Source organism: Protopterus annectens, chromosome 3.part0, assembly GCF_019279795.1.
Source record: "Protopterus annectens isolate FY-2018-M chromosome 3.part0, PAN1.0, whole genome shotgun sequence".
NCBI classification, from domain to species: Eukaryota; Metazoa; Chordata; order Ceratodontiformes; family Protopteridae; genus Protopterus; species Protopterus annectens.
This window is the reverse complement of record NC_056731.1, coordinates 644,515,084-644,540,214: the sequence shown is the minus strand read 5'-3', so window position 1 is coordinate 644,540,214 and position 25,131 is coordinate 644,515,084. Positions and strand designations below refer to the sequence as shown.

The window sequence follows — 25,131 nt, the reverse complement described above, 5'->3', positions numbered from 1 at the left end:
AATTATCTTCTGTGAACTTGTGCAAATCATGTTGTTTTTTTTTTTTTTTTTTTTTTTTAGTTAAGACAAATATTAAAATCAGTAAAACCAAGATGTGTTTAGTTTAAGCGTTTAGTGTTCCGTGTAGCTTTTGTTATGCTGTGAGGAGAACTATGCATGTTATTACTGAATAATAATGTGATATGAATGACTGGTAAACTTGCTGGAATCTTGTAATAGACAATGTGTTTTTGCTATAGCAATAATGTACCAGTAAAACATAATGGAGCTAATACAAGATTTAAAATTATGAAGGGATAATGATTGTATCAGGTAATAGAAAAAAAGGTATGCATTTGTGTATGTATTCTGTTCCTTTGTTTCTGTTTTAGCAATAGAAAAGCATGTCCTCATGTGTTCATATGAAGAAATCATTGATGGTCTTTGAAAAGTGGTTGATATTTACATTTTATCTGCTTGTATACTGCAGTTTTTAGCATTTCTAAAGCATCAGTTTGAAAGAAATGGAATTAAAAATGTTCCAAGTTTCTTTCACCTGTATTACATTTTTACTGCATAGTACTGGCATCACAAATTCCACTGTATTATGCAAACTTGCTTAGTCTGAGACCATACATCAGTCTTTAACATTATCAGTCCAGGCCTTGGAATGAGCTGATGTGTGTATAAGACAGTAGTGGCTGTGTTGGAAAAGAGGCAAAATATCTGGCAAGGCAAGACTGTTCTGTCTTTGGAGATCCCCTTTCAGTTATCTGAGGCAGTTAGCACTTGGCAGTTATTGTGTGCACTTGAGTGTATACAAGAGCTTTAAGGGTAGCTAGTGAAGTAGTATGGCATGTCTGTATCTTTAATATCTACAGGACTGTAAAGGTATAGAGCATACTCCTTGATGGTGATGTTAATGCCATCATATTGTCAGCTGTGCTGCTGGTATGTGGCTTCTCACAGTATGTGGGATACGCAAGACCATGCCCATTTAACTCATTTAGCGAGTAGCCTTCTTTTCATTTGGAAATTCTGTCAGATTGACCATTGTTTGTGAAAGGAGATAATGGCATTTGAACAAGGAAACAAGACAGAAGCACCAGTAGTCATTAAGTAAGGAAGTCGTAACTCATAGTGGTGTTATATTACTAAATACACTTGTAGTGCTCAGCAGCTTGCATTTCCTTAGTAATATGTGGTCTACGTGAAGGATAGAATGCTGCAGTGAATCATTTATGGTTTGTTATGCATGGCATTTTAGCTGCTATTTTTGCAAAACTATTGAAGTGTACTGTCATTGTCATTGCGATTCACTCATGGTGCTACATTAAATGCTGTTAATTGTAGTTCTTGCATTTGGCCAGTGATGTGCTTTTTCTTCTGATGCCTTGAATGTTATATAAACTCACTCTTTTAATGTATGGTTTTAATAAACAGGGACGACGGATATATTCAGACATGTGCCATTGCACTAATAAATGCACTTTTCCTTAAAACCCCTGATGAAAAGAGACAGGTAAGATGTTAGTTTATTTTAAATTAGTTTAAATTGTGATGCCTGCATTATTTTAAAATGTAGACTTAGTATTAGGTTCCGTGGTCTAACTCAGTGAGATACACTTTTGTTACTAAGGATGTTAGCAACACAAGATGTTCCTATTATGGATATAACATTTTAAAGGGCTTTGAAGCAGATTGTCTGCTGTAGTAAGAAGGGAATAATTGCCACTCATTTTACTATCCTGTTATGGAGAAAATTGTACAGTTATTACTAACAAACATAAAAACTGTTGACTAATACTCAATAGCAGTATAACCAGAAGTTTTCAGTTTGTTCTTAAAGCCAGATATTCTTGTCCCACTCATCCTCACATTTAAAGAATGTACACATCTCTCCACATGTTGCCTTCGATGCAGTCAGTGAGCATGTCATTTTGCTAATGCATCATCATACAAATTTTTAAATGACAAATGCGATTTCTGAGCAAATTATGAAAGATGTGTGTTGTGTTACTGTAGACAGTTATAGTAGATATCTTTCATCCACTTTAAGCAGCAGTGTTTTTTAGCATGCTGAGAATGATAGACTCTTTTGAACATACAATAAGCCTTGTTATATCCTTGGCCAATAAGCCTGTCATTGATCTTGAGAATTATGATTTTCTTACTGTAGGTTTAAAATGTTTACTCATCCCTATAAGTCAGTCTGTAATGAGCGATGGTCTTTCCCATGTTTTGGAGAGCTGCCATCCATTCAGAGAAGCAGCTGATGTAAAATATGTGCCACTTTCTGAGACGTTTGTTACTTTTACCATTTATAAAAAGTGCTGCCTTGATTGCAGGAGCTAACCAGTCAGTTAACCATTTGAGATGTTGCCATTCAGTTTTGTGAGATTCTAACTGCAAGATTCATATGGTTGTCAGACAGTGCCAAGGAGAGTGAACTTCAGCAGTTTACACCCACAGCCCTGATACTGCCTGATGCCTATCCATCGATCATTGTAGTTTTTATTTTAGTTATTTATTTATTTTTGGTTTTAAAACAATAAATAAACCAGTTATAAAACAAGCAAATAATTATTTACATAGGTTCACAGCTGATCAGTCCATCAACGTTACACATCAAAAACAATTAATATTTTTCAAGCAAGTCTTTAAGTTTAAGTCAAGATTTACATGAATGTGTAATATTAGAAGTTCTCATCTTTATAGTATGCAGTTCATTACTGCAAACAATTTTTGCCATATTAATAAATTCAACACTAGAAGGGGAAACTACTTTTCCAATTTTTAGTAATTACTTTTCTGGCTATTGCAAGAATAGACCAAAGAGGCATTTTGGTATTTGGAATTCACTCAGGAATTGGAACATTAAATAAAACTAATTGGAACATTAAATAAAACTAAAGATTTAGAAATATTGCATCTATCTGACCATAGAGCTTGAATAAAGTTATTATTTTCTTTCAAAAAGGGGAGATTACTTCACATTCATATAGCACATGCGTCCAATCAGCTATTGTTTCAGAATCACATCTTCAGCATTTAATTCTGTTTGATTTATACATATTTGTAATTTTGTCGAGTGATAAAAGCTCTGTGTAAAAATTTCCAAGTGAAAAATTTCCAGTATAATGAAAGTGAAGTTTTTATCTGTAGATTAATATTAATTTCTTGTGTTCTTCAGAAAAGTCTTCATTATTAATTTTTGAGGAGTAGGTCCAGTAGGAATTGTCTAAGTATATGAAATCTAACTTAAGAACTTTATACATTTGTGACAAATATGATTTATTTTTCATTGCATTATTATTGATATTTATTAAGAATTCCAATAATTTGGGGAACAGTTTCTTATCTAGATTAAATATCTTATTTACCTCTGTGTTCACAAAGTCTGTAAATATTTGTAAACCAATTCTCAGAATCATAATTGTATTTGGACCTTAAATTTTCAACAGTGTATATATATATATATATATATATATATATATATATATATATATATATATTTATATACACACACACACACACACACATATATATATATATATATATATATATATATATATATATATATAGAAACATTTTCAACAGTATATATATATATATATATATATATATATATATATAAGTAGAATATTTATCTTCATCAGTTTTTATGGTGGAGATGGTAGTAAAGATTGCAAGATAAACAATATTTTAGGGAAAATTACCATCTTAATAAGCATTAATCATTCTTCCATGGTAAAGAAGAATTTGTTCCAATCTGTGACTAAACGTAAACATTTTGTTAACAAGCTGTTGAAAATTTAGTTCATTTCTTTACTATTACACATAATGGTTATACCAAGGTATTTAATTTGATTGCTGTTCCAATTGAAGTTATAATATTTTTTCTATGAATTTATTTATTTTTTATTAATTAATGTACTTGTTTCATTATGATTAAATCTTAAGTTTGAGATTTCTTCAAACTGACTTGTATAACTAATTATATGTTCTGCTGAATTTTCTGTATTGTATGTTAGTAAAATATCATCAGCAAAGAGTGGAATCTTTAGTTTGAACTCTTATTTTGATACTGGCAATATTATTGGATCTAATACTATTAGCAAAGGATTCTATAGCTAACTCAGAAAGTAAAGGTGATAATGGACAGCTTTGTTTTGTGCTGCTTTGTAATTTAAAGGAATTAAAAAGCAAATAACCTGTTTTAATATAAGCACAATAGTTATTGTCTAACTTAGAAATTAATGCAGTTAGCTCAGGTGACAAATTATACACTTTAAGTGTTTTAAACAGGTACAACCAATTAACTGAGTCAAAAGCCTTATCTAAATCGAGACTAAATGATAGTTCTTTTTTATTTGTATAGTCTATTAATGTATGCATTCTTATTATATTATCTTGTACTTGTCTATTTAAAATAAAACCAGTTTGATCATTGTTGATTAGTTTAGGGGTAAGTATATTAATTCTGTTAACTAAAATGGACAAGAATATCGTATAGTCCACATTTAAAATAGAAATGGGTCTGTATGATGAACAGTTTGTAGGATCCTTATCTTGTTTTAAAATAGGGGATTTAAGGGAATATCTCCATGATGGAGGACTTCAGTTGTTTTTATTTCCATGTAGACCTTATCTAATATTTTAACTTCATCATCCGGTACTATTTTATATAACTCTGGTATCAGTCCATCTAAGCCTGGAACCTTATTTTTTTTATTTATTTGATCTATTATTTCAGTTAAAATGAATGGGCTATCATTTTTCTATTTGTTCACGTTAATTTATTTATATTTTTCCTTAGAAAAGTTTTAAGTATAACATTATTATCTAGATTGTATTATTTATATTTTCATAAAAAACTGTAAAGCTGTCAAGATACCCTTAATATCTGTTCTACTTTCTTTTTTGTTGTTTATATGTGTTTTAATTATTTTGATATGGTTTAGTTTATTTGATCTAAGAGCAAGTTTATGCAAGTTTAATGGGATTACTGAATATACCTGAAGTTAATTTTTTTCCGGTTTATTGAAACTTTATGGTTTAGAATTTCAGCATATTTTATATTTAAGTATTTATGTTTGGACTGACTGAAAATGTCATTTGGTTTTAGATTTAACTTTAGTGTGTCTGTTTTGGCCTGTAGTGTATTCAATTGTGTGTCCCATTCTCTTTACTAATATTCCAGCTTGTAACTCTTCAATTTAAGTAAGCCTTTAGTAAATTCCACAATGTCAGTCATTTCACAGTTTATGTTTATTCTTAAGAAATTTTTGATCTCTTTAACATACCGATCCTTGAATCCTTTTAGTTATGTATGCTGGTAATCTCCTGTGATGTATTAGATTGTTAATGTTTAAAATAATATTAAATGTTCTAACATTATGATCCAATAATGGACATGAAACTATTGAAACTTCTCTGATATGTGGTAACAGATTGAGAGAAACATTTTATCAGTATTTGTTTGTATTCCATATATATATGAATAATGGGTAAATTGAAGTAATTTTGTTTTCTTTAGCTCATATATATCCTTTAAATCCATTAGATTTAAAAACATTCGTTAAGTGTTGGGGTGAAGATGTGATTCTCAGCTTTCTATCTGCAGTAGAATCTTTGTCTAATAACATGCAATTAAAATCTCACCACCCATTATGACTTAACCTTTTGTGTAATAGGCTGTAGTATCTAAGTAATTTTTTGCATCTTTAGCTCCAACCCCTGGAATCCAATAAGAGTTCACTGATGTATTATAGCTTTCTGTTCCAGTCATTTCTAACAATGCATAACATGCCATTTTTATCAACATAGGTATCATTACTTTAGGCATTATTGATGAGTTCTTCCATGAAATGACGGTGGCTCTTCTTTTAGCTCGAAAGCCAGAACCTGCTAAAACCAAATAATTCTTCAATGGAAGTTTATTTACGTCTTTATTAAGTAAATGTATATTTCCTGTAGAAATACAGAAATTTGATCTTTATGTAATTGCAAGTATTTGAACAGACTCCACCTCTTTACTAGAGTATTCAATCCATTAATATTAATAGATATGCATTTAAAGTCAGACATTTATATAAGATAGAGAAAAAAACACACAGGTATGATGAAATTGCATTTATGTAGATAACTTATTATGTGCTTTATATATATAATAATATGAAAACTTCAGGTATGTTTAAAACATTTGAAACAAATAAAATACCTAATGATAAAACCCTGAAACATTCTACCATGGAATAACGTATTCCTAGTTTGTTGAAAAAGATGAACAAACTATACCTAAAACTGTCCATTAGACTACCAAAGCTTAGCTTGTGCTTTTGATTCATATTAATGTCTCATTTTTTTAGTATGCTTCATCTTAAAAAAGCCCACCAGTTAATTATTATAAATAAGAAAAGTTAAACAGATGTTCAGAATCTTTATTATAAGTTGACCAAACTGAATATCTCTAAAATCATCTTTCCCTGTAACTCACATTATCTCCCTGGTATACTATAGGGAGGAAGTATGTTGCTATTTTCATATTATTAATTTATAGGTCAGATGATTTTATATTTTTCTACTTTATTTACTATGTGTAAAATTGTACATTGGATCATAAGTTCATAAATTGGTTACAGGATAACTGTCCTTCTGGGCTATTTCAAGCCCAGCCAGTCACACCATGTGAAAATCAAACCCTGCAGTTTGTGCTTGCAAGGTGAACATCTTAACCACTGTACCAGCCTCCCACCCTTGTAGACATGTTTATTTTTTAACTATATACATATTTGCTTATTATGATCTCTTCCTATTTCTGTTTGTGTACTAGTAGCACATTTATATTTAGCCTTATCTATTTGATACTTTTTAAACTAGTACTACTGTTAGAATCAGTCCTATTTTTCCTTAAATGTTATGTCTAATAGTAATCTAATAGTAGTTGAACAAACATCTGAAAAATCTTCCCTTTTGAGATTCAAACTTTCCATAATAAATTGTTCTGAGATATTATGTTTTGTTATCATTAAAAAGAGACAGTAACAGAGAAACACAATCCTGAAGTTTTTATCAGAAGTGTCATTCTGTAAGCTAGTATATAAACTATCCTTTTGGTAAATTGCAAGCAATCAGAACTATTTAATAACTGACAGTGGTTTACAGTGCAATTCACTGTCTCATTATATAACTTGTATTCATTGACATCTTAGCATATGATTCAAAATAATGTGATTATTCACTTTTAGACTGGTAGAAGTAATCTGGACAGTTCTTAGGATTTTAGAACTCATGCAGCATCACAAAAGTGCTTATGATTCTAATTAAACTGCTCCAAGCTGATCCTCGTGACAAGGGCTTACAAATGAAAAGTTGTTCCGCTACAATTCACACAGAAACATACATAGGTGAATCCAAGCCATCTCCACTCCACACATCAATCCCCCAAACCCTTCCAAACCACTAAAAAAGGTATAAAAACATTTCAAAATATGTTAACCACCAAAAAGCTATTGCATTTAAATAAATAACATTTAATGATTCAGTAAGTACTGTTTATATGGGATGTTTAATATAAAACAGACTGTCCTTTTTTAAAGGAGATATAGAATATAAACTTGCATCAAAAGAATGACAGTTGCATATTATCCAGGTTTAACTTGTAAAAGTGTGAATGTTACTCTAATTATTTGATAACATTCCTATAATAACTTTTATATATATGTAAGAAACTGTAGTTTTAATACTTTGTTTATAGCCTAGTATAACTTTCTTGGGTGCTGTTGCATGTCAAGTTTACTATCAGTAGCAAGCATTCAGAAATATATAATAAGTGGTTTAGAATGCTGTACACTGTCTTTTGCTTATTGTCTAACTTGTATTCATTGATGTCTTACCATATGACTCAAAATATTATGATTATTTACTTTTAGACAGGAAGAAGTAACCTTGACAGTTGTTAGAATTTTATAATTCCTGCAGCATCACAAAAGTGGTCATGACTCTAAGTTGTTTCAAGCTGATTTTCATGATAAGGGCTTGAAAATGAACAAGTTATCAGTTGTAATTTGCACAAAAATGCCCACAAGTGAATCCAAGCCACTTCCACACCACACGCCAATCCCTCAAACCACCCAGAAACATCTCAAGGTATCCCAACCACCAAAAAAACTTTGCACTCAACGAAATAACATTTAATGATTCAGCAAACACTGTTTGTATGAAATGTTTTACGTAAAGCAGACTGTCATAGCTTGTAAACTTGCGTTAAAAGAATGAAGGTTATGTACGATCCAGGTTTAATTTGTAAATGTGAGAGTCTTGGATTCCAATAGTAACTTTTATATTTGTAAAAATCTGTTTTTTATACTTTCTTATAATATAGCATGTCTTTCCTGGGTGCTTGTCTGATATACTATCAGTAGTACACTAGTACACCATTTTAAGAACACAGAATGCAACTTAAAGGGAGAGTGTCAAAGATGCAGCTCTCAGAACACTTTTTATTTTTTGTCACTAATGTAAACTTTAAGTGTTATACTTGGCAACCATGTCACTGAATCTGCACTTTTCAGCTTATTTTTTTACAGTAAATACACTGTTTTTGCTTCAGGAGCATCCCGCTCTCCAATTTGGCCAGGTAATACCACCTACTGCATGACATTATCTGGCACACCCATTCTCCACCCGCCCTTCTTTAGTTAGGACCACACATTACCTTTTCCAAAATTGTTTTTACTCCCTAAGGGAACAGATGCATTACTGCTTTGGTTCCAATGTCGCCTTCCAAAGCATGTTTGTGGAATTCATATAGTTTGTCTTTCTTTAATTCTAGCTGTATTAAAATCATACTATTAAAATGTTTAAAAAGAAAGTGTCTTAAATGCAGCAGTAACTGCAGCATCAGCTGGGTAATGTTCTGAAATGATCCCTTTCTACATAGCTCTAAAAAAAAAAAACGCAACGATATTTAAGCGGCAATGTGTATGTAATGCTCTGTACAAATTGCTTCCTTTGTAGCTCTCTATGTTCTTGTTGAGAAATGGGAACCAACTTATAGTGCTGTGGAAAAGTTTAATATCACAATCAATTTTTAATTATTGCTCTAGTTTTCTAGAAAAGTTAATACAACGACAATACCACAAAGTGCCTTTTCTCTGAGGATCAAGGAAACTCTGTCGGTCAGCAAGATTCCTGATGGAGCAATGAATGTTTCTGCAGAGCTTCACAAATGCTAGCCTGCTTCCCATATCAATCGTATAATGTTCAACCTGTTATCTCCACAACTACATATAGATAATCAAAGCAATTTTTAAAGTTATTAGTACTGATAGACTGACAGAATAAGAGGATGTGAATTAATTCATTTTTGGAAGTAAAGGAAGTCAATAACTCCTCAATTTGTTATATGTAATTCACCAACTTTGTTCTTTTTTTGTTTTTTTTTTTTGTAGTATTACTTATTGCCAAGTAAAATATGATAAGGTGCCATGGTGCAATATATAGTACCAGCTTCATAAACGAATGCCGATACTGCATTTGCAGTTGCGGTCACAGTAATGCGCTAATGCACCTAGTGTTTTAACTGCAGCAAACACTTTTTAGATTACTAACAAGCATCTTACTATTATTTTAGTCAAAACCTTTATTTATATATTTATGTTTGTTAGTCAAAACCTTTATTTATTTTTTGTTTGTTTGTGGGTTTTATATTGGTGGAAACTCTTGTGTTTTTCTTTACATGTCTGGAGAAACGCACAAAATCAGAGAAAGTTACTGAAGCAGCAAGTTTTGCATAAGCCTGCATTTTCTGGATAATGTTTGCCACTGCTGCCTAACTATAATCCTCCCTAATGAAATTCACATATTGAACAAGGGACAGGGTTATCGGCACAGTAATGTTTTGTACCACATGTCTCCTTCATAGCTGTCAACAGCTTTGCTCAAGAAATGGGGCAAAGTGATGATGGAATTGCAAACTGTGGAACGTTTTTTTTAAATATTACTTTAATTCTTATGAAAAGCTAATTTCCATCACCATGCATGTGCTAAATAAGAAGTAAAAAATGTTACTGTATGACATTACTGACTAACTGAAAACCTTAGCTATTTACAAGCAAACATAGTTCTAATCAGTAACAAATTATAATCTGGAACAAATCCAGAAATAATGGTAGTCAGTGACACTTCTAAAATATTAGTACTATCAACTTGCATAACTGATAGAATAAGAGAATGTGAATTCATTTACATTTTCTGAAGTAAAAGTTTATAACTTTAATTATTGTCATTATTTATTAAGCTTAATTCATCACATTTTCTCCAAAAGTCACTAGTTTAGGAGGAATTGAGAGGGACAGCTAAAATTTCAGTCAAAATCAGGGTAATTTCTGAAAATCTGGGACGGTTCATAGGTAGGTACTAGGCTATCAACCCTAGAGCCTATATCAGCCTAGCCAAAATGTTTCCTGGCTTTCGCCACCCAAGAAAGTTATTTTCCTGCAGCCCTGTCGAGCAGAGCCACAGAGGTGATCCACGGGGTGAATTTCCTATTTCCCATCCAATTGTCTAGATTCCTCTTAAAGAGGGCTAATGAGGGGCTTTACTTGATGTGAATGGGTAGTCTGTTCCAGAGTATGGGAAGTCTCTGGGACAGGAATCTATCCCTCCAGCATGTTCTGTTTATTGTGGTGGCAAGGTTCAGGTCCCTGGAGTGAGTGGCATGGAGAGATTGGGGTTTGTTTTAAGTGTAGCATGTCCAACAGAACTTGGTTTGACATGGCTTTGTAAGTTAGGCAGAAGTCACCTCTGAGTAGGCAATAAGTGACAGAGTAGAGCTGGAGTTTTTTGAGGCGGGCTGCATGTGACATCTATTTGAGGCCTGTAATCCTCTTAGTGAGGTATTTCTGTTGCCTTTCCAGTTGTTGCAGATGTCTTGCGAGGTACATGCCAAATGGGGCATTGTACTCAATGATGGGACTGATTAGGGATGAGTAGAGAGGAACAATGACCTCTCTTTTTCTGGAGGAGAACCCTTAGTTGAGAAGTATGCCAATAAATCAAAAGTCCCAGATTTTCAGAAATGACCCTGATTTTGACTGAAATTTCAGCTCTGTCCCTCTTAATTCCTCCTAAAACTAGTGACGTTTGGAGTGCAGCATAGATTTCCAGATTGTTGTGTGCACACACCTGCTGTTGCATGCTTGTGTGTTGACACACACACTGGCTATTGATTGCTTCTTCTATTCTGTGTCTGTGTGGGGAATTTAAACATACAATATTCCTATTAACCACTTCTGTCTGTAGAATAAAGCATGGACATTATCAGTAAGGTGCTTTGCTTTTTTTTTGTGTGTGTGTGTGTGTGTGTGTGTGTGTGTGTGTGTGTGTGTGTGTGTGTGTGTGTGTGTGTTTGTGTGTGTGTGCATGCGTGTGTATGCGTGTGTGAAATACCCTAGTGAAGGATGGCAGGTTAATTTACTCGGGCTCAAACCAGCTACCAGACTGTGAATTTCAGTACATTGTCAAGGAACTGTGAGATTCAGGGGAAGAGACGTTTACTGCTGCTCATGCTAAGTCTGTTTTCAGTGTGCAACTGTTTTGTTTTGCAAATGGTCATTACTTTTTGTTTAAGAGAATTTGAAAGCAATGTTACTTGCACAGTGGGTAGCATACTTACTTTTTGATGCAGAAGGCTGTGAGTTCTTCTCCCACACTATGTAGATGGATTGCTGATACTGTGTTGTACTTTAAGGGGGATGAGGGTGCTGCCATCTTGAGTGTGTTGTCCTTGGGATGCAATGCCTTGCAACTATGAACTTTTTGGTTTGTCATCTATCCTGTGTTGCAATATTACCACCTTACCATTTTTTTATATACCACAGACAATTTATTCTTCAAGGGCAGCAGGCACTGAATTTGTGATAAAACACTTCTTCTTCTTTCGGCTTTTCTGGGTTAAGGGTCGCCACAGCTGATCAACTGTCTGCTCATGATTGGCAGTAGAGTTTTACGGTGTCGAGTTGCCAGCCCCATGCCCAACCTTCCACAGAAGGCACACGCACGCACTCATGCCTAGGGCCAATTTAGAGTGTCCAATCCACCTACAGCATGTCTTTGAGATATGGGAGGAAACCGGAGCACCCAGAGGAAACCTACATGACCACAGGGAGGACATGCAGACTCCGCACAGAAGGCACCCCAGCTGAGGATCGAACAGGAGAACCTCTTGCTGTAAGGTGACAATGCTAACCGCTGCACCATCGTGGCTGCCCAATTTGTGATAAAACACTGAAATATAAAATTGTTTGCTAGTAGCAGTAACCTCTTCATTTTTTACAGATCTTTTTTAATATGGAATCATTCAGGTGATTTTTACTTCTGCAGAGATTATGCATATTGGTGGATTGTAATGACAAAAGTTTGAGTGGACTTTTATGGTTGAAATGTTCTGAAATGGGTGGTCTTGTCATTATTGGTTCATACATTTGGTTTTATTGCTTACTGGAAAAATGTTCAAACCTACAAATTTAAAACACGCTCTAACAAGTGGTGCTGTGTTATACAAGGAATATAATTTAATACAATTAGGAAGGTGAATCAAAGAACACGTGCATGTATGCATGATCCTAAAAATATGCAAGTAGCCTATGGTTTGAAAATAGAACAAAGGGAAACTTAATACACTACTAGCCAGATGCATTTTGTTTGAATATGAGTTTCAAGGGTAGGGAAGTTTACTGTTAAGACAGTCTGGTTGCCGCCACAGCCACACACACACACAAAACCTCTGTACTCCCTACTGCTACCTACATTCTAAGAGGATCCATTATCTGTCTGTCTGGGATGACATGATTGACAGACCTCAATGCTTTGCCAGAGATGGCCTGCATCTGTCACCCCTGGGCTTCCGGATACTGGCCAAGGCTCTTGCCACCACTAAAGTGCCAATTTTTAAGCAGTGTTCCAAAGATCAAATTACCACCGTAACAGCTACAAACAAATGCAGTCTGAGGGTTATGCTGCTCAATGCTAGAAGTCTAAATCTCAAAATGCACTTGCTCGAAGTGCTCCTTAAAATGGAGAAGATCAGTATTTGTGCTGTAACAGAGACCTGGTTCAAAGCTGCAGAAAGCACCCCTACACTACCAGGCTGTAACTCATTCCACACCTTTCGACCCCAGAACATGGACCAAAGCTCCAACGGTGGTAATGTTTCCATATTCAAAAAGAATGCGCACACCTACAAGACTGGTAGCCCAAAATAATACATCAGAGATACTTCAGGTGCAGCGATTCTGGTCGTAGTCAGGTATAGGTCCCCAACCATCTCCCAAGACTCACACTCCATGTTCCTTAGCACCCTGGAGAATATTAGGGTCTAACCCAGCACTCTCATATGGGCGATTTCAACTATCCCTCTATTAACTGGGAAAACTACTTATGTACCAATACACTTGCCCAATGTTTCCTGGAAATCATTAATTCCAATGCCCTGGACCAGCTCGTTCTTACCCCCACTAGAGGTAGCAACATTCTTGACCTAGTCATTACTAACATGGGCGACCATTGCTCTACACCAGTAGTCAACTACTCCCTGGTTAGATCCGACCACAAACTAATCACCTTGGAAATCTACATCTCTCCCACACACACACACCCCTCCCCACAAAGGTAACCACCATGAAAAACATCTACAAAGCTAACTTTGGGCTCCTAAATACAGAGGTGGATAACTTCACGGCACCCATGCAAATGGAGCATAGTTGCGTGACTGCCAAATCATACACCAATGCACTGTAAGAACATGTACACAAATGCATGGATCTCACCATACCCAATAGAACCAAGACACTCTCCTCCAAAAAAAGGAAGCCAATCTGGTGGCTCCCTGCCATAAACAAACTCTTTAACAGAAGGAGGAAACTGATGCAGAATAATGTGAAGTCCCAAGACTGGAAAAACTCCCTTATCAACCTCAACAAAAAGTTGAGATCACTCATCAAATCCTCTGAAGCTAGTTATGAATACAGAATTGCAGCAGATAGTAAAGACAACCACAAGGCCTTCTACAGTTATGTAAATAATCTCCATGGCAATACCCAGGTTTGCTCTGAGCTACTGCACAATGGTACTTCCTATACTGAGCCAACAGATATTGCCAATATACTGGCCAACAGATTCAGTGCCAACTTTACCCCTCTCCCCCCCACCAAAGGACCAGTCACAATACCAGTACATTGTCAGGCACCCAGTATTACTGCTGCATAGGTTAAAGTAGCACTGTCCAAGGCCAAGAATACAGCTTCTATGGGATGTGACAATATCCCTGGCTGTGTTCTACATGAACTACAGGGTGAACTGGCACCTCACCTGTGTACCCTGTTCAGTCACAGCCTCACCTCAGGCTTTGTCCCTACGGAATGGCGCACTACTATAGTCATCCCTCTCCACAAAGGAGGAGCGACTACAGACTGTGGGAACTATTGCCCCATTAGCCTGAAGAGTCTGATATGCAAGGCTATGGAATGCATCATCATGGACCTAATAAACAAGGATATAGGGAATCTCCAAACTCTGGATCCCACACAGTTTGGTTTTGTAAAGGGTAGATCATGCCTGCTCAACCTGGTTGACTTCTTTGAGTCAGTCACCAGAGCTGTGGATAAAGGCAAGATGGTTCATACAACTTACCTTGATCTGGCCAAGGCCTTTGTGATACCATTCCCCACTCAGGAATCATAGAAAAACTCACTAAGCTAGGCATCAACCCCTATATCACTAGGTGGGTTGCAAACTGGCTCACAGATAGAACCCACAGTGTGAAAGTAGCTGACTCCAAGTCAGGCTGCCGACCAATCATGAGTGGAGTCCCACAGGGTTCGGTCCTGGGTCCTCTCCTGTTTGGTATCTACTTCTCTGAAGTCCAGGCCAACGCGAAAGGACTCTGGCTGACAAAGTTTGCAGACAATTGCAAGTTGGGAGCTATTATTAACTCCCCAAGTGATGTTGACATCCTTCAGATAGGCCTCACTACGAACCATGGCCTTAAATTCAATGCCGGAAAATGTGTCGTCATCCCCTTTGGGAAAAACCCAGTTCTCATGAATTACCACATCGATGGTACTCCACTGAAAACAGAAGGCGTTATAAGAGATCTGGGAACACAGGTTGACAGTGACCTCTCTTTTGACCACCACATCGCCACTGTGGTCAGAAAGTCCTTGTGTGTGGCACACCTCATTATTAAGGGTTTTGCATCCAGGAAGAAAGAGGTCATTGTCTCTCTCTACTCTTCCCTCATCAGGCCAGTCATCATCGAGTACAATGCCCCATTTTGCATGTACCTCACTAGACACCTACAACTGGAGAGGCTGCAAAAGTCCCTCACAAAGAGGATCCTAGGCCTTAAACTCTCGTCCTATATGGACAGACAAAAAAACTCGAACTATTCTCTGTCTCATATCGCCTACAAAGCCATGTCTGACCCAGCTCTGTTAGAAATGCTACATCTAAAGAAATCCCAATCCCTCAGCACCACATACTCCAGAGATCTCAACCTCATTACCACAATCAACAGAACAAGCTCTAGGGACAGGTTCATAACCCAGAGACTGGCCATGCTATTGAATGTACTTCCCATACATGTCAAACAGAGCACCTCACTGACCCTCTTCAAGAGAAAACTTAGAGTGGATGGGAAATAGAAAATTTCCCCGGGATCAATCCAGTGACTCTACACGACAGAAGAACTGGGAACTAAGGTCGAGTGGCATGATGCCAGGGTAATCCTGTGGGCTAGGCTTGTAAAGGCTCTAGGGCCATTAGCCTAGTACACACCTATGAACATGCAGCCCCCCACATATACACAATCACACCCCCCCACACACACACTACTTGATTACTAAACTCCCCAACACTTACCTATACCATATTTCAGTCATGTTCATCTCAGGAAGCGGCCATACAAGTTTAGAAAGCAGAGAAATTTTATGAATCACTAAGCCGTGTAAATGCCTTACTGTAGGCATTCCCAGAGGAGAACATATGGCTAATTAGTATATGCCTCTCTACCAGACTGTTTATTAGCATGTAACATATTCATGGAGACAACCCCAGTGGTGATGCACATTTTCAAGATGTAGTACTGTGGTAGGGCTGTGTCTGAATCAGAAATTTTTACTGCAGAGTATATACAACCTTTTTGTTTTTTGACCTCTGTCTATACTGTGTTTTTGTTGCTAAATGTTATACTCAAGTACTGGAATGCTTTATACTGTAGGCTGTATGTATAATTTATTTACCTATTTATTCACTCATAGCTTTAAACAGGAAGGCACTCTGTGTAACTTTTTTATTTTGTGGCAAATTTATGGTTGCAGAAAATGTTGACAAATGTTGGATCTGATGTTGTCAAGTTTTATTCAGTCCTCAATGATTGAGTTTGGATCCAGCCCTTGGATATGACTCAGCTGCTTTTTTACAGCTCATGGCTACTGGAAACTGTTGAGCTCCTCTCTTACCCACAATGCTCTAGTCCCCTACCATACCTCAGATCTTATTTGTCACCTTCGTGTACAGACATGGTCACTGTGAGCTCTTGAGTGTTAGTCAGTTAAGTGATTTAATTGCCTAATTACTTATATTTTTCTGTCCTTCTCATATTTACTTATTGTATATCCTCCATTATCCTGCACTATTTTAGTGTATTTCTTTCTACCATTGTTGGTATTTACCTTTCTTTTAACCCTATATTTATCCTTGTGGTAATCTTGTTTACCATAGTCAGTAGTAATTTCTTCTTCCCTTTCTTTCTTTCTATCTTTCACAAAAAAAAAAAAAAATTAAATTAACTTTTTCCTTATTTTTAATATTAGAGATTTTGTTAAGATGGCTGAAAAGCCTTCAAGCTTTAAAAATGTAAGCAGTGTGGGCACAAGATTCCAGTTTCTGATGCACACGATTTATGTGTATATTGCTTTGGGCCCTGCTCACTTAAAACTAGACTGTGAGATATGCAAAGCCTTTAACCACAACATTGGTAGATTGCAAGAACAAACAAATTCTGAAAGGTCTTCTCCTTATGACTTTCTCGGAATCACATTCTGGAGCTCAACCCTCCAAGCCTGACAAGAGTGAGTCCTGGGAAAGGCTGTCTGACACCTCTGGATCCTGCACTCTGTCCTCAGATCCAACTATGGAGCCTGCTCCCAATGTTTCAAAAAAGCCAGGGCTGAAGACTAAATCTAAATAAGACTAAAAGGGGATCTGCAACAAGTGCTGCTGTTGTAAGCTAAGCTCACTTGGAGGGTCACCGAGTATAATTTGGAAGGAATAAGATCCCTGATGAAAATGGAAACATTACCACTATTTCCAGAGGGCTTGAAGGAAGCACAGAAACTAGGCAAAGAGGAGGGTGCCCTCATTCCTTATGAACCACATCTCAGTCACTACATAAATATAGACTCATTCCAGGTGCATATGTACCTCCAGGTCTAGCAGTTTGTTATGAAGACTCCTGGCACTGAGAAGGGGCAACTTAATGTTGTCTAGCAGGTGACTGGTTGGTTATGTTGAGATGTTCATGAGCTCTGACTAAAAAAGACACACTGGGGGTAGCAAAGACTTTGGCCAGTATTAAGAAGCCCTTGAGTGTGAATGTGTGGGTTAGAGTCAAGAGTAAGGATTAGGTAAGGGGGTAGATTGTGTGTGTGTGACTGTAAGTGTTTAGGGTTATGGTTAGGTTACAGGATAGATTAGGTAAGAGAATGGATTGTGTGTGCGTGCATCCATGTTTGGTAGTGTTTAGGGTTAGGCTAGGGGATATATTGTGTGTGTGTGTGTTTGGTAGTGTTTAGGGTTAGGCTAGGGGATATATTTTGTGTGTGTGTGTGTGTGTGTGTGTGTGTGTGTGTGCACGTGCACACATGCACACGGTCATGTACTGAGTGTCTCAAATGTCTTCTGTAGTGGTAGTGTAAAGGGGACAGATTTATTTTTTTTTTATTTTAAGATGCAGGTTAGAATTAGGGACAGGGTTGCACGTTACTAAAGTGGATCATGGAGGATTTGCTGGTTATAATGAATCCAGTAGTCCAGAAACTCGTATATATCCATAAATCGAACAGTCCAGCTAATACTAAGGCCATAGTTCTAAATCATCTCCAACATATAAATAAAACATGGTGGCGGGATAGCTTTGTAACACAGGGCTTACCCACTTCTTTGGAACAAACTAACTCTCCACGTTAAACAATACCCAAATAAATGGTTGGGTATTCATAAATTCATCTCTTAGTATGACTGGCCTGGCCCTCCTTGAAAAGGGAGGAAAAACTCAAAGGTGGGTACTGGCAAAGTGGAAATGTCCTTGCAGCACCTACAAACCTGTGACATGACCAAGTCACATCCCTGTATGTAAACAGAGTTAGTGGGTCTTACATGCTTAGGCCTGCTTTCCTTGTGACTCTTGAGTGACCTGTATGGACTTGCAGTGTGTGGGAGTGGCGATTGGAGTATGTGCTGCCTTGTTGTCTCTGAAGGGTGAGATCTTTTAGTCTATATATGCATCAGATTTTTATAGACAGTATGTGCACTGGTGAGTGCATTGCAAGACCATACATTTTTTTACATGGCCACTACAAAAATATCAAGTATATCAGCCAAAATATTTTAATGTACTTTTTGCTTTTGTGTTGCAGATCACCTTGAGATGTTGATTTCTGTAAGCTCAACCCAACTCATAATTTTAGAGGTTTTGATTCTTGTAGGAAAGTGCATCAATAAAATGAATGTGTTTTATCTCATGTCAACCTCTGTTTCTACAACTCTTATCTTGAACAGCTGATATTTGTGGTTCCCCAGATTTTCACTAAAATTATTTTTCATAGCTATTCCAAGTATGTTGCATGTCTACAATTAGTTCAGTTAAAACTGTATTTGTAGCTGCATTATCATTTTCAGCAGATATCAATCTCCACTGAAAATCAACATTTTCTTAGTTTGTTACATTAACTAAAAGGTTGATTCAGTATATAAAAAATAGTTACATAATTCTCAGTTTATGGTAAGAGAAGCCTGAGTCAATTTGGTTTGTATGTTAATTCTTCTAAAATTGCTATGTGTTAAGTGATTTTGATCTTGGATATACTGGATTAAACAATGGGTCCCAGCAGAGGTGAAAATGACCCTATTCAACTTGATGAGGCACTAACTACATTGGTTTCTGGCTTGACAGTAATTTTCATTTCATAGGTTCATAGGTAGGTACTAGGCTATCTGCCCGAAGGCATTTATAAGCCTAGCCAGAATGTGTTTGTTTTCGCCGCCCCCTTAGATTAGTTCCCTGTGCCTCTGTCCAGCAGAGCCACTGAAGTGATCCCTGGGGTAAACTTTGTTTCCCATCCACTCGTCAAGGTTTCTGTTGAAGAGTGTTAGCGAAGAGCTCTGCCTAATGTAAATTGGAATCTTGTTCCAAAGCATGGGAAGTCTCTGGGACAGGAATCTATCCCTCCAGCACGTCCTATTAATTGTTGTGGTGAGGTTTTGATCCCTAGACCGTGTGGCTTGAGGGGATAAGGTTTTCTTTAGGTGGAGCATGTCCATCAATTCTGGGTTGGGCATGGCCTTGTATGTCAGGCAGAGATCACCTCTGAGTAGGCGGTATTCAACCGAGTACAGCTGCAGTTTCTTCAGTCGAGCTGCATAGGGCATCTGTTTGAGGCCAATGATCCTCTTGGTGAGGTACTTCTGTGGTCTTTCCAGTTGTTGCAGGTGTCTTGTAAGGTACATCCCAAATGGGGCGTTGTACTCTATGATGGGTCTGATGAGTAATGAGTAGAGGTGCACACTGACCCTTGTTGATCTGGATGCAAACCCTTTTGTGATTAGGTGGGCCACATAGTAGGATTTTCTAACCACTTTGGCAATGTGATTATCAAAGGAGAGATTACTATCTCCAAAAAACTGCGAAAAGTGCACTCACAAATCACTACAAAAAATCCAAAAGAGCGCAATGGGCTAATAGAGAGGCACTCCACCAAATTAGTAGAACTGCACGATTTATTGTTATCCACAAAACCAAGAAAACATTAACGCAATTATTACACAGTACTTCATCAGATAATAAATAATTACACTAATTAGTAGTTCTTAGTATTAGTACTAAGTTGGTGGAGTGCCTCTCTATTAGCCCATTGCGCTCTTTTGGATTTTTTGTAGAGATTACTATCTACTTGGGTCCCCAGATCCCTTATTATGTTTTCCGTATTTAGGGGGCTCCCACCTATGTGGTAGTTTGTATGTACTTTTTTTTCCCAAAGGGGATAACTATGCACTTTTTGGCATTTAGCTTGAGGCCATGATTTTGACACCAGGTATCCATCTCAGTGAGACCTTTTGGAAGATGCCTCTGTCAGCCGGAGAGTCAGTTATAGCCCCTAGTTTGCAGTAGTCTGCGAACTTGGTCAGCCATAGTCCTCCTGTGCTTGCCTGTACCTCTGAGAAATATATGCCGAACAGGAGGGGTCCTAGGACTGAGCGCTGGGGAATGCCACGTGTAACTGGTTTAGAGTCAGACCTAGCTCCTGCAACTCTCACCATGTGGGTTCTGTCCATGAGCTACCTGGCAACCCATCTTGTGACATAGGGGTTTATGTTCAGGCTGGTGAGCTTGTCTATAATACCAGAATGGGGAATAGTGTTGAATGCCTTTGCGAGGTCTAAGTATGCTGTGTGTACCACCTTTCCCCTCGTCTATAGCCTTGGTAACTGTCTCAAAGAAGCCCACCAGGTTTAGGAGGCATGATCTGCACTTAACAAAGCCGAACTGGGTAGGGTCCTGTGTTTGGAGGTTCCCAATGTCTCTGTTTATGAGTTCCATGATGATGCACTCCATAGCCTTGCAGACCAAGCTAGTCAGACTTATAGTGCGATAGTTCCTAGGGTCTGTTGTGGCTCCACCTTTGTGGAGCGGAATAACCATTGCTGTGCGCCACTGTATGGGTATGTTGTGTTTGCATTTTTACCTTAAATGAAGACAAGACACTTCTTCCTCTCTTTCAGTGGTATTTATTACACACACGTGGGAGCCTACTGGAAAGTACCAGGGAGACTCCCCGAACAAAGGAATGCATACGCTTATATGCTGGTGATATTGCTGACAGTACAAAAATATAAACTAGACCAATTAAAATAGTACAAAAGACAATTAACCAATCAGTGGTTTACCCGTAGGCTTGAAGCAGTTCACATTACTACATCTCTAGGCAGAGAAAGAAAATCGGATACATTAACATATAAGGCACATTTTCTGCTATCAGACAGGCTCTTGTTTTCCAGTACTTTTCCACTATTCACAGTTTACTTAATAGTTCATAGTTCAAATCAATACATACAGGTTCTCATATACTCAATCTCCTTTGAACACATGCTTTGACCATTCATATTCTACAATCCCCCATTTGATGCTGTGTAAGCATCACCATTTAGTCTATCATACATTTACCCTAAGTCTAACATAACCATGTGGCTAGTTCCTTCAACATTGTCACATATTTTTATTTCATCATCAACTGTAGGCATATAAAGCTTTGGCACCTTTTTAGTAGTCTTGAAAGACATTAATTTCAAAATCAATGCTTTGATTAAAAACACAACAAGAAAAGCAATAAGAGCTAATACTGCAATTAATAGGATTAACTTTAAAAGTCCACCTCCCCAACCTGAGAACAGGTTAGTTAGCCATGCCCACGTTGAGTTATCAACCTCCTTGGCCTTAGAGAGTTCGGAAACTCTCTGAATGAGTTCGAGATGACTTTCAATTTCGTGCTGATTGTCAGGAATAATCGTACAGCACTCCTCCTGGATTAAAGCACAAGTTCCACCTTTCGCCGCTAGGGTGAAATCGAGAGCCATACGATTTTGGAGGACTACAGCTCTCATGGCAGTCAGTTCATCAGTCACTAGTACTAAGGCAGAAAATGTGGCATTGCTTAATACTTCAAGCAATTTAGACAGTTTTCTCAGTTCCCAGATTGATTTTGCTGCTCCGTATGCTGGGATTATACCAGCCGATGATGTGATGTCATCACCCAAGTTCTTCATGAGACAGTCCTTTAGTGCCAGCATGAGCTAAGTCATGATGATAAATCCATGATGCATCAATTTGGCCTAATGGATTGGTAGACTTTTTAACCTATCGTATGTTCCGAATTTTCCCTTGGGGTAAGGCAGATGTATGTCGGATGGCTGGAACTAGATAACCTAAGAAACAGCTACCAGACCAGTTCTCCTGTAGCCATTTATAGGCCCTTCTTCCACATATAAAATAACAGTCTTGTACCAAGGTGGTAACATTTGAAGAATGGTCACTGCCCATGTTTATGCCATGGAATATGGCAAGAAATACGATATGAGAACCAAATAATGAGACATTTCTCAATATCGGCTGAATGGCATCCAATGAAACTCGACAGCCCAAGGCTAAGCGTTTTCCTTCTGTATAATTGCACTGATATTTGATTGTCGTATTGCAGATACTTTGTTCCATTTTTCGAGTCCAGTCATGTTGACTTGAGTAATTCTGTTGGAAACAGAGTGCCATTGCGACGGAGAGAAAGTTGTAATGCAATAGATTTAATGGATGTAATGTTAGCAGTGTTGTCAAGTAGACTAGTCCATGTATCAATGATACTTAGTGGAACCGCAGCCAATGACAATCCCCCATGTATGGAGGGAATAGAAGTGCAGATCCAGCAGTTAGATACGTTGAATGTAGAAGCATAAACATATTTGATGTCTTGATAGGTGTTGAAAGGTGGGTGCCAAATGGCTCGTTTGGCATGATGTGTCGAAGGAGCAGGAAATAAAAATGGCCACAGCAAAAATAACAGTACAACAAGAATGACCACCAAAATGATTGTCCAGTATTTATGTGGAAATGGTGGTTGAGTCTGTGTAGTGTCAGAAGTTTGGAGTTTTCCAAAAGGGTAAATATTATGCATTGTCAGGTACTGGAACAGTTTTACTGCGAGTACGTGTAGCAATAGGAGGAGAATCTGGAGATGAAAAAGGTAAAGGTTGATCTTCAGACGGCACAACTTTTTTGACGTGTGAAATGTGGATCCAAGTTTGAGATCCCTGCAGTTGCGCAGCAGATGACATAGTTAGAAGAACGAGGAAGGGCCCCTTCCAGCGCGGCTGGAGTGCTGTCTTTCTAGAGAAGGATTTAACGTAGACCCAATCCCCTGGTTGCAAAGCAGATGCTAGAAAAGGATCTGGAAGATGTTGAGCAACTGCTACTTGTCGGTGGTGAAACTGTAAGAAAGAAACAAGAGATTTGCAGTACAAAAGAACATCATTATCAAATGCATCATATTCAGAAAAAGGTGGTGGTGGTGTCATGGGCATATGCAAAGGACGACCCATGAGAATTTCATGTGGTGAAAGACCCTTGGTAGGATGCGGTTGTGACCGCATAGAAAGTAAAGCTAGTGGTAAGGTCTGTACCAAAGTTAGGCCTGTTTCTGAAGTGACTTTAGCAAGTCTGGTTTTCAAAGTCTGGTTCATACGTTCAATAATACCTGATGCCTGTGGTCTGTATGGACAATGACATTTCAAAGTAATGCCTAACATTGTACACAATGAATCAACTAACTTAGCAGTAAAATGTGTCCCTTGGTCAGAATATATTTGACATGGAACACCAAAACAAGGTATTAATTCAAAATACAATTTTTTTGCAACAGAAATAGCATCATTCTTAGCACATGGGTAGGTTTCTAACCATCCCGAAAAAATATCAACAATAGTCAAAACATATTTAAAACGAGCACAAGGTGGAAGTTCAATAAAGTCCCATTGTAAGGCACAAAATGGTCCCATTAGTTTTGGCACAGGTTGAGCGGGAAAAACTTCTATAAAAAAGAAGCCAAAGGATCGGTTCGCCGTGAATCCAATAGTTAAAGAATCCAAAATAAAGCAAATATGCTGAAAACGTTAATTTATTTAAAAACAAAATAACTGAGAAGGGCCACTTATGCAGACAGCACAAATATTGCCTCAATACGGAAAATGCAAAGGTCAGTTTTATACACACAGTACCTGTATTCTGTTGTTAATGTCAGAGTGCAGTGTTCCACGCTGTTCAGCTTAAACCACCAACGACAGGCACACCTTGCTTATCAAAGCAAAGTTAAAAAGATAATTCCAAAACACAGTTCCAGCTGTTCAGCTCCAAGCTCAAATGGGCAACCCAAGCTGCTCACAAATAAGTCCTGATAACTTTTAAAAGTAAAACTCCGTCTAACAATGCTTGTATAACATCAACTTCAAAAACAAGCGTTAGGATTCTAAATGCAATACTTTTATTATAAAAAGCAAGCTTTCGACACAAGTCTTTTTCAAGCCAACAAACAGTTTTACAATGGGAAGACACATGCTTTATATTCACATCAATTGTGATGTCATTTCCTATTAAGAATCTTAAAGTCATACTCTCTCAGCAGGAGTTCATCTAAATCAACTGTGTATGTGTTTTAAATGCAGTTACCATATTCAACAGTCATACACATGATAATAGATTTCTCTGCAGAGCAATCTATATACAATCTTTATGCATATAAAAAAATTATTATTTAAAACTTTTTTAAAATCATTTAGAGTATTCAAAATGAAGTTGTAATGACTAGCATGCTACTTGTCAAGGTGCATGCTGTGCTTCATATTCCAACAAATTAAAGTGAAGTGTCTACTGAATTTTTTACAGTACTTTACACTCAAACAATATATCCAAGATATTTTTTTGCATGGAAATATAATTTCCTTACGGCAATCCTATATTATTTAGTATGATATGAAGATATGAAATTTAAAATCAATTATATAAGAGTAAAAACACATATAAAACATATAAAAAAGTATAAGAGAATGTCTACCCTATCATCATATTATTACTAGTAGTAATAATATATCTACCAATTTACAGAATAATTGGTAGTATGGCATAGGTCCTTTATCTCTGGGTAATCAGGTCATTTAGGTTAGACTGCCTATATTTATATATATGCATTTAACATACAGAATATAATTCAAAGTATAATACATAATGTATAAAATGTAACTTGTAACAACATATATTACTAGAAGGCAACC

General features: G+C 37.1%; 1 protein-coding gene across 4 annotated transcripts in view; it reads left to right on the top strand.

The window, feature by feature from the left end:
• ELMO1 (engulfment and cell motility 1) overlaps positions 1–25,131 on the top strand; it is a 3,030,107-nt gene that overhangs the window by 1,095,308 nt on the left and 1,909,668 nt on the right. For all 4 annotated transcript variants that reach the window (XM_044065043.1, XM_044065038.1, XM_044065039.1 and 1 more), the window contains one exon: positions 1,423–1,501. In XM_044065043.1, coding sequence (XP_043920978.1) covers positions 1,423–1,501 — 79 coding nt within the window. The remainder of the gene's footprint in view (positions 1–1,422; positions 1,502–25,131) is intronic.